The sequence below is a fragment of the Carcharhinus amblyrhynchos genome, chromosome 4 (assembly GCF_965287045.1).
Source record: "Carcharhinus amblyrhynchos chromosome 4, sCarAmb.v2.hapA, whole genome shotgun sequence".
Lineage (NCBI taxonomy): Eukaryota > Metazoa > Chordata > Chondrichthyes > Carcharhiniformes > Carcharhinidae > Carcharhinus > Carcharhinus amblyrhynchos.
In genome coordinates this window covers 15956876-15968489 of record NC_137327.1, presented here as the reverse complement: position 1 = coordinate 15968489, position 11614 = coordinate 15956876, and the positions used below count along the sequence as shown (strand labels likewise).

Genomic DNA, 11614 nt, shown 5'->3' with positions numbered 1-11614 from the left:
TGTAATTCTTGCAGCTTTGCTACGTAGCCACGGACCGTACTGAATGCTGCTGCTATCGCACCTCATCTGTGCCTTTGTTTACTATTCCAATACTCTCCCATCTGACACACTCCATAAAGTAGAGCTCATCCAAAACTCTGCTCTCCATATTCTATGTCACAGCAAGTGCTGTTTTCCCATCATCTTGGTAAAGCCCCAATTTTAAAAGACAAACATGGAGCAGTAGACCATTCAGGCCCTCAAGCCTGTTCCACCATTTAATAAAATCATGGCTGATCTCATAGTAACCTCAAACCCACCAACTCCCCGATAACCCTATCCCCAAGAATCTATCCATCTCTGCCTTAAAGGTATTCAAACTCTCTGCTTCCACTGCCTTTCCATGAAGACTTCCAAAGATCCCAGCCTTTGGTGAAAATATTTTTACCTCATCAGTTTAAATGGGTGACCCTATATTTTTAACAGTGACTAATGTCTGCCAGCCCTACTACCCTTCTCTGTATTCCAGTTCTAGCCTTTTAGGCTACCTCAATTTATAATGTTTTTCCCCTGTAGCTGCCGAGGTTCTAAGCTTTGGAATTCCTATGCCAAACTTGTCTTCCTTGCTCTCCTCCTCATAACCTAATGCTTTTGTTCAGCTGTCCTAATGTCTTGGGGTCTATTAAATTTTGTTTGATAGTGCTCCTGAAGGACTACCTTAGGGTGTTTTACTATTATAAAGGTGTGTTATTATTGTTGCTGCAAGGCACCCTTATCTGGATTTGGTATGCATACCAGGCCCAATTTTCTTTCTTTTCTCCCTCTACAGCTCATTACCATATCCAAGATGGCTGTCAATTGTCCCTTGCGAGATGGAGTTTGTAATACGATGAAGAGAAGCATAGAGAGCCCCTTCAGGATGGCACTTGTTTACCAGCTAATCAAAATCGCTTATTTAACCAAATAAAGACTGTAACTAACCTCTCTCAATCACTGTACAATATTTGTTTGAAGCATAAAGGGAAAGTGTTCTTGATTGACACTTTAATACCATTGATGCACAGAAATCCAGTAACAATGGTTATAAGGCCAGTTCCTGAACAACCATTCATCAGGCATCTATAAACACAAAATCATAACTGAGGAAAAAATCAGGAAGGCCTCAAGTTCAGCTTAAATGCAAATGGATTTTTGAACACCAAGACACCAGGATGATACTGTCCATTTCTAATAAATGGATAATTGGCAATAGCTCACGTCGTTCAACTTTTAGCTTCTACACATCAGTGAATGGAATTTGAACTCTAAATCCTTGGAACTTTACCAATTTGCTCAGCAACATTACTGAATAGAGCAATCAGTTGGATAACCGTTTCCCATCGTGGTGCAGAGACAAAATTAATCTAATATCACGTCATTGGATTGGATTGTGAAGATATCGAGTTCATTCCAGAAAGCTCAGTCCCAACAGGTTACAGTTGCTGCAGCAACCATTGCCAATAAAGTCTTATAAAGCACGATTCTGAAGGTTAATAAATTGTATTTCTTGATTCGTTCAAAGTATTGAGAAAACACCAGTGGCTTCATTTTTGAAAAAAATTTATTTGAGAATGCATCATCATCATCGGTCCCCCTTCCCCCATGCCCACCACTTAACATGTTTCCAGAACAAGGAGCCTTGGCAAACTTGCATATAAAAATTTGAAACAAAATAAGAGATCTTCTCCTGGGACCATTGGGAACAAATATTTATGTCAACCACAATTTAAACAAAGAAAAGGCAAACCAACAAATTGATGAAAAGCTTTTGACTGTGCCGGTGGACTCATACATGCACCTCCAAACTAAATTAAAGAGGGCATTCGTGAAGCTGAGTGACTACTAGTCCCTTGGGGTTGATGTGGGTAGAGATGCAACTATACGGTCATCGAATTTTCTCCACATCCTATAGCCAAGCAGCAGGTCGAATGTTGCCCATACCCTTCATTCAAGTTGTGCATCATAATTGGCTCCTCCAGTTTTCTCTAGTTCTTGTTTGATGTATTCCTCAGCCAACTCTTGGTGGTCACAAATGACAAACTCCTTAGCAAAGTTCTACAAGACATTAAAAAAAGACTCTTGGTGAATAACAAAACTAAAGATTTCAAAACAGCACACGTTCACTCCACACTTCAAAGCATTTCGTAATCCTAGTGCACATCAGCAAGTCAACTTGTTATAAATTTCCCATTTCATTCTTTATATTCGTTCATGAGGCGTGGATATCACTGGTTGGGTCAGTCTTTACTGTCCATCCCTAAAATTAAGTGGCAGCCAGGCCACTCCAGAGGGCATTTAAGAGTCAATCTTATTGCTGTGGGTCTAGAGTCACTCCAGATTTCCCTCCCTAAAAGGTCGTTAGTGAATCAGGTAGGCCTTTGCTACATTTGGCAATGATATCATGATCACCATTAGACCTTTAATTCCAGATTTTTATTGAATTCAAATTACAACATCTGCTATGGGGCGATTTGAACCCATCTCTCCAGAACATTACCCTGGGTCTCAGGATTATTAGTCCATTACATGACTGTCTCCCTTAAAATTCTAGAATAGGTGTAGAATTAAATTACCCCAGTTAATCAAGGACTCTGAACAGAATGTTTCACAAATTAATTAGTTGTAGCTAAAATTTCATGCACATTAAAACTGAATTTCTAAAGAAAAAAAGCTGGGCATTTGGAACAGCCAATAACTAACCTGCAAAAGCAATTTCAAAAACAGATATCAGGAAAATATGATATGAAGGACAAAGAGTTCTATAAATATTTAAGCTGCATATCAAAAATAATGAAATGCTTTATGGATTAGTGACTACTAGAACAGAGTTGCAAAAAAAAAGTTTGCTAGTATATTAATTTTATGCTCCTCACACATACATAACAAACATATCTAGACAAGGATGACCACATTGCTAAATCCAACTATTTTTCTGCCTTTCCTGTGCACAGCTTATGCTCCAATTTGGCACATATGACTCATTTTATGGTAAGCACTATCTACTATAGAATCTGCTGTTCACTTCCAGCCTTTTCTTCCCAACTAACACATAGCTTCACTTTCAAAACCATTGGGAAATGGAAATGATTACATGCACAAAAATTTAAACAGGAATGTTACAAAGTGTACAAAGTTCACCCTCTTTATAAAATGCATTATCCTAGCAAACAAGTTGAACCTTCACAAGGTCAATAACACTTGAGTATTCTTGCATGTTAACTTGGCAATAATACTAAAAAGCATTGGGAACCAAGAGTTTTTGTCCAGGTTGTTGGATCAGTTATATTGGCTTCCCCCGAAAGCAATTTGTCTCTATGAAATTTAGGCCCATAATGGTAACCTGTTTAAGGGAATCAATGATGTTTTATGATAGTGCACAATTGTGTTATTTTAGACCAGTGCATTGCCAACAAGAGATGGAACGTGAGAAGACAATAGATAGTATATATTCAGTTTGCCTTGGTCAAATGATTGCCTCTTGGAAATTTCTGATTTTATAGTTCTACGCAGAATGAGAGCTGACCATTAGATCGCTATCATAGGAACAGGAGACAATATACTAAACATGCAATGTCTAAAATGGTGTCATTCACTGCTGTTCAATTACAAAGAATATTAAGAACTTCAGAAACTTGTGCGATGCAAGTTGTTTAATGCATTTCCCTATTTGTTCTGAAAGTTTGATTGTAACATTTGCATTGCTTAATTTAAATGTATGCTATTGGGCTGATTGGTACAATGGCAATCTATACATCACATATAGGACTATATATAACACAAGGTCATAGCTATACCACTGTGTATAGTTCTGGATATGTTAGAGGAAGGATGTGATCTCATTAGAAAGAGTACAAAAGGAATATACAAGGATTGAGCTGAACATACATCCAGTATAGAAGAGGTGTGGTCAGTTCACATTCTGCAAAGAATTAGAATATCAGAAGTTTACAGCACAGAGGCTTCCATTCGACCCACTGTGTAGGCCAGTTGAAGGCTATCCCACTCTCTGGGCCAGTTGAATAAGAGCTATCATATCTCATCCCACTTTCCAGTTCTTGGTCCATAGCCTTGTAGGATACAGCAACTTCACATTTAAAAAACAAACTTTAATATGCATTCTAAGGTTTCTAGCTCTACCACCCTTTGCAGGCAATTAATTCCAGACTTCAACCACCCATTAGTTGAAAGAAAAATTCTGAACTCCCTTCTAATCTTTCCACCAATCACTTTAAATCTATGCCCCTGCCCATTATCTCCTTGGAGACTCAAGTGTTATATACACTTTAATTAAATCTTCCCTTACCCCCTCTGTTTCAAAACACCTAACCCCAACCCTAACCTCTCCAGTCCTTGCAAAATTCCTGCAAATTCCCTCTGTACCCTTTTTCCAAAATGGACCGAAACTGCGCACAATACTCCAGCTGCACCTCACGCATATTTTATAGAGTTCTAGCATGTATAAGTTCATAATGAAAGTTTGCCACATGTATTAACCACCTCATCTACCTTTCCTTGTGACTTGGGATGTGACCATCACAAGTGATTGACCTGTTCTTCTAGCCACAGTACAAGTTAGTCCAGTCAAAAGTCACCGATGTGGAGGTTTCAGCAATGGGTATTTTGCTGCTGCTTTCTAGAAACCATAGACATGGCAAGGACCCTTTGTTCTCTACACGTTTCTGTATCCTTTGTGTATTCTCTTTGTTTGCTCTGCATAAATGCCACTTCTGCCCACCTGACCAACCCATTATACGCTGGCAGTAAGTATTCACAGTTTAATTAATGTATTTTTTTTACTCTATTTCCTTAGTTGTGTCTGAGCAATGAATAACTTTACATTCAAAGTGCAGCTTGATTCTTGATTAATTCACCTGCTGCCACGTGAAAAGCTCAAATTCACCTGATAAAAAATACAATCACTGTTATATATAGAATATCTTCTGCAAGCACAAGTTGCAGAAATATTTCCATGCATAAATAAATAGATTCCTTTCATGGGAATCTGTTACCACTCCAATCAAAAAAGAATTGGCTATATTCTGTTGCGAACAGAACTAAATGAGAAGCAGGATTAATTCCAAGACAGGATAAAAAGAAATTACTGCGGATGCTGGAATCTGAAACCAAAAGAAAAAATGCTGGAAAATCTCAGCAGATCTGGCAGCATCTGTAAGGAGAGAAAAGAGCTGATGTTTCAAGTCCAGATGACCCTTTGTCAAAGCCTCAGTCCCAAGACAGATCAGTTACATCAACATGGTGTTGAGAAGTGATTTAGGAACAATGTTTTTACTTAACTGTACACAATTAATTCACAAAATAAATTTTCTTGCTCCAAACTCCATTCCCTCACCTCCAAATCCAAACTTCTCCATGGAAAAATTGGAGACTAAACCAGTCTGCCCACATCTTGGATGTCACTTTGGATGTCTGAGATGAGCTTCCAGCTCATGATATACCTCCAAAATATTGCCCCTGTTTCAGCTATCTGCTGCTAAAACCTTTATTCATGCCTTTTCCTTTAACCTCCAAATTTGGCTATTCCAGTGCAGCTCCTTGGTCTTCCACATTCTATGCTGCATAAATGCAAAGTCAGCCGAAACTCTGCGGTCCGTATCTATCACGTCCGGTTCACCCATATTCACCCGCATTGAGACATTGTTTGAAAAGATTGGGCAATGTTTCAATTTTAAAGTTCCCTTCCTCATTGATCATTGCATGGCCATGTCTTCTCTATTTAGTCACCTCCAACCCTCCCCGCCATGAAATATCAACACTATTTCTGGCCTTGAGCATCCCTGATTTTACAGATTTCACCCTTGCTGGCTGTGCCTTCAGTTGCTGAGGCCCCAGGCTCTGGGACCCCACCTCCTTAAAGAAGCTCCTTAGAACCTAGCTTTTTACCTTGGCTTTTGATCCAATATTTCCTTTCGTGGCTCAGCATCACATTTTAGCTTTATCATTACTTTTTAATACATTCAAGCTGCTGTTGTTGTGATGTTGGTGCAGGTTGAGTCATGAAGTATTAGGTCATGGAGCTTGCAGACATAATGATCTGTGAATGCGCCAAGTTTGGAGACAGAAGTCCAAGCAGTAAACTTGTGTGAAATGCTAACACATTTAGTGCAAGGGTTTTAAGCAGTGTATTTACTGAAGTTCAGTCTTTTATAAATTCAGGCCATCTGTTTTTAGACCTATTTATTGCTGGTTACAAAAGCGGTATTGTAAGAGCCAGAATGGTTGCCTTTTGCTAACCAAGTCCTGACATTCATGTTAATTCACTCTGTACAATGAATACAAATTGTTCTTCTACAGCACAAAACATGGACCCAACGTTTTAAAAAGGACCTCTACCCAAATACAATACTCAGATCACAACTGAAGTTTCAAAAAACAACTTTAATTGCTTGCTACATTTATTTACTTCCCAAATTACTAATGTCTGATTTGTCCTTTGCAAGTTACAAGTAAGATTACAGTAAAATTATAAATTAAATATCGAAAAATGATGGTAATAATTAGATTGGCAGCATGTGGGAAGTAAAAAAAAAGCTATCGACATATGTCTGCCTTTACAAAATAGCATATTCTTCAGCATATTGTAGCAGCATTACAGGGCACCAGGCAGGAGAGAGAATACATAGGTAAGAAAATCAGCTACATTGAGGAACACAAAGTTTGCAGGTTCAGAGGTTACTCTCCTCGCAAAACTAACACACTCAAAACATCGGATTTTATTTATTTTCTCCCCCCGCCCCTCTGCCACCACTTCCTGCAATTTGCCTCCACTCCTTCCTTACATTCACTACCCTTTGTGAAGTAAATACATTTAAACAATCTGTATCTCACCCCCAAACTGGAGGCCATCTTTCCTGGCTCTCAACTTCTTGGCAAGCTCAATTCACCTTGAAGATTAGAATCAACTTGAGCCTGCTCTTCCCCATTGAAAAATTCCAGGGTTTTCAACCTCCAAATAGCACACCTACTTGAAGCTAGGTTGTCTATTTTAAAATAAATACCACTTAATTTCATGTATGATATTTCTGCTTAATGCATTTGACAAAAAAAAAGTACACCATTTCTAGTAATGGTTGTACTAGTGCCTTGGATAGGCATATCTCCTTTTAGGATTTATGTTTCATCCATGTGGGTACACAGCGCAAAATCTGCTTACCATTCCTGCTACACATTGCACTATTGATTTAGTGAACTATCCTCCCAATATCCCTAGGTCCTGCTATTAGGTTGAAGCCAGTTAATTGCGACTCCGACCCAATTACATATCCCTAGTTTCAGTACACATCACTTGTCCACATTAAATTCAATTTGCCACTCATCATTAGCCCACTTGTGCATCCGATCCAGTCCTCTAATTGGTTGACCTATACATTATTGTTTGCACTTTCCTTTGTCACCAATTTGTCATCCACAATAGCTTACTTTGACAACAGGAGCAGCTCACTTTTCAGAGTTCACTTACAATTTTTTTTGCTAAAATTGTTTCTCCAAGCATAGTTTTAACAGGAACAGCATTCATTTCTATTTTCAAATCTTCACAAGAAAACAATACATTTAGTAAATGATTTCAACACTGAAATTGTATCAGACAAAAACCTTGATAAAGAGAATATGTACTTGTTACTAGTGATGGAGATTTTGCTCAAGGGGCTGCTCTATAATAGACCAAGGCTATGAATTTAGACTTGAAGGCCTAGATTTTCCTCTCCATCGTGGTGAATTCTCATTTGCCCAGATGCTGAGGAATTGTGAGTGGAGAACTATATTATTACATTGGAAATCCTGAAGTGAGCAGATTAGCAAAGTGCCAACAAGTTCAATTTCCTCCTCCAGCCTCCCCACACATCTCGGGACTTGGAAACCTTCTGAAAACTAATCTTCAGTAAAGATTTCTCAAGACTTGCAGTTATGCAAGTCAAAAGAAATGTCAAAATTAGCCATCATGTGGTTTCAAATTGACGTCAAGTACACAAACATGGAACTGTTTCAAGTTTGTGTGAAATGGAACTCAAAATTACTGACATAGCTAACTCCATGTAACCAATTTAAATTATAAATATTCAGTAACTAAAACTTAGTTTTGAAAGACAGGGATCCAGAATAATTGCAGACATCACTTTAATGTTCACAAATGCACGAAGAACTAAATGTTTGCAAATCCATTTTGAAGAACGGTAAAAGGTTAAAGGGACGATCCTTTAAGTCAGAGATGAGGAGGAATTTCTTCAGCCAGACAGTAGCAAATCTGTAGAACTATGCCGCAGAAGGCTGTGGAGGTCAAGTCATTGAGTGTCTTTAAGACAGAGATAGATAGGTTCATGATTAATAAGGGGATCGGGATTATGGGGAAAAGTCAGGAGAATGGGAACAAGAAAAATATCAGTGATGATTGAATGACAGAGTAGACTCGATGGGCTGAGTGGCCTAATTTTCCTTCCTATGTCTAATGGTCTAAATGCACTGAATCAGATTCCACTACTCAGGTGAGGTCAAAAGTAATCCGAGGTGTGTAGAAACAAGGAGGGAGGCTTAACACTTGGGTTGAGAAAGTGGAGCTAGACAGCTGAGCCACCCACACAAATTCAAGGTAAGCCACACAATAGGCCAAGAAAATGGAAATATGAAAGCTAAATTTAGAATAAACAAGTTCAATTTTTGTATACGTGGCATTGCCACCAACTGCAGTCTTCCCCTGAAGAAACATTTCAAAGCTCTTGGGGCAGGGGGTAACATATCAGCACAGATAGAAAATCATTTCCTGTTAGCTAGCCAGAACTGGCATAAATGGGCTTTTGACAGGTTGGCAGGATGTAACAAGTGATGTGCCATAGGGATCAATGCTGGGGACTCAACTTTTTACAATTTTACAAGATGATTCGGATGATGTGACCAGATGGTTGCTAAATTTACTGATGACAAAGATAGGTAGGGAAGTAAAAAATGTGAAGCGAACATAAAGAGGATACAAAGGAATATTAAATCAGTGAAGATCTGGCAAATAGAGTATATTTTCGGAAAATTAGAAATTCTCCACTTAGAAACACAAGTTTAATATTAAATGGCGAAAAGTTGCAGAGGCCAAAAATTCAGAGGGATCTACTGCATAAATAACAAAAAGGTTAGTATGTGAGGGGAAGTGATCACAAAAGTAGTGAAGTTATGCTTCAGTTGTACAGGGCATTGATGAGATCACATGTGGAGTACCGTGTACAGCACTGGTCTCCTTACTTAAAGGAAGGATATGAATCTCTTGGAAGCAGCTCAGGAAATGGTTTACTCGATTAGTACCTAAAATGGGAAGATTGTCCTATTGGGAAAAGTTGGACAGTCTAGTCTTGTGTCTGTTAGAGTTTAGAAGGGTGCGGTGGTGGATGTGGAGACGATATTTCCTCTGTTGGGAGAAGCTAAAACCAGGGGTCACTGTTTAAAAATAAGGGGTCACCCGTTTAGGACAGATTAGGAGAAATTTTCTCTGAGGGTTGTGGGTCTTTGGAAATCTTCCTCAAAAAGCAGCAGCAGAGCCTTTGAATATTTTTAAAGCCAAGTTAGATGAATTGATTGACAAGTTATCTGGTAAGCAGGAATGTGGGATCAAGATTACAGTCAGACCAGCCATAATCTAATTGAATGGTAGAGCAAACAAGAAGAGCCAAGTGGCCTACTCCTAATTCATGTGTACGTTCGTAACATGAAGGATAACTGCACCAGGTGTACAATGGAATTCAATCCCCATTTTGTCAGAAATAGCACAAGAGCCAATTTGGCCCATCACGTCGAGGTCCATTCTCTGGAGAGCAATCCAACCAGTCTTACTTACCCATCCTATTCGTGTAGTCCAGCAAGTTTATTTCACTCAAGTATCCAAGGTGTACTTTGACAACACCTTCCAAACCTAGGCCGCTACCTTTTAGAAGGCCATGTGCAGCTGATAAATGGGAACATCAACACCTGGAAACTTCCCTCCAAGCCATACACAATTCTGACTTGGAACTTTATTGCCATCCCTTCACCGTCACTGGATTAGAATCCTAGAACTCCAGTTTTAACAGCATTGTGGGTGTTTCTACAACATAGATTGCAGCTGTGCAAGAAGGCAACTCATCACCACCTTCTCAACAGCAATTACAGATGGGTAATGAATGCTGGCCTAGCCGGTGATGCCCACATCCTGTAAATGAATTTTTTAAATGATCCTTTTGAAATCATTCAGTCTTTACAGTTCCACCACTCCCAGGTCATTACCATCCACTGTGCAAAGATTACCCTCACATCTCAACTAAATCTGTGCCCCCTCGTCTTTGTAATATCAGCTAACAGGAACAGTCTTTCTTTGTCTACCTTATCAAAATCAGTCATCATTTTGTCCACTTTGATCAAATCTTTCCTTATTCTCCTTTCCTCCGCATAGAGCCAGCCCAGCTTCTACAACTTAATCTTGTAGCTAAAATGCCTCTTGGAATGCCTCTCCTTTGCACCCTCAAGCACCTTCACATCCTCCCTGAAAAGTTATGCAGGACTGGACACAATATTGTGGTAGAGTTCTAATCAGAGTCAGGTAACTTTGCTGCTTTTGTACTTAATAGCTCTATTCATGAAGAGCAAGATCCCATATGTTTTGCTACAACTTTCTCCACATGTTCTGCCACCTTCAAAGAACAATGCACATGAACCCCCACTCCCTGTCCATGATTTAGAATTGTGCCATTTAGTCAACACTGTCTTTCCCTATCCTTACAGGGATATAAAGATATATCCCTATCCTTCTGCCAAAGTACATCCCTTCACATTTCATCAGCTACTTGTCTGTTCACTCTTCTTGCCAAAGTCCTGCTGCAGTTGACTTTCAACCATACCTCCAAGTTTGGTGTTGTCAGAAAATTGAAATTTTGCTGTAATATATCCAAGTCATTTCTATCTAAAAAGGCAAAAGCTTCAAGGACTGAGAAATATCACCACTAACATCCTCCAGTCTGAAAAACAACCATTTACCACAACTATTTTTAGTTGTTAAACCATTTTTTAAAATCTAAACTAGCATTGTTCCTCCTCTGAGTCCTAATTTTGTTAACCAGCCTTTCACATGGTACTTTGTTAAAGGCTCTTAAAATCTATATAGACAACATCCAGTGCATTTTCTTCAACCACATTATGTTACTTCATCAAAAAAAAATTATACTAGTAAAGCACCATCCACTATTACAAATTCATGCTGGGTCTTAATTAATCGACCTTCTACAAGAACCTGTTGATCATTTTCCTGGATTAGTCAAACATTGCAAACATCTTTTCTTGAATTTCTTGTCACTTTACAATCCTCTGACATTTCCTCCAAACTAGGGGAGACTAGAGAATTATTCTGCTACTTCCTTTAGTGACCTGGGAAGTAAGCCATCTGGATCAGGTGAGTTATCCACTTAAACAGAGCCAGTTTTTCCATATATCCTTCATATCAATGTTTCACCTCCTCTGTTACTTCCACCATTTCCATTTTACTAATATTTTGTCCGCATCCTCTGTGTCTCTAAGCATAGATCATGCTCTCTGTTCCCAATAGGCCCTCACTCCATCTCTTACTATTGAT

General features: G+C 38.9%; 1 protein-coding gene across 1 annotated transcript in view; it reads right to left on the bottom strand.

Annotated features, from left to right (window-relative positions):
- Nucleotides 1-1561: 1561 nt before the first annotated feature.
- cotl1 (coactosin-like F-actin binding protein 1) overlaps nucleotides 1562-11614 on the bottom strand; it is a 28336-nt gene continuing 18283 nt past the window's right edge. Inside the window, exon 4 of the mRNA XM_080186737.1 lies at nucleotides 1562-2073. Within this exon, the coding sequence (XP_080042863.1) occupies nucleotides 1963-2073 (111 nt within the window). The 3' untranslated portion in view covers nucleotides 1562-1962. The remainder of the gene's footprint in view (nucleotides 2074-11614) is intronic.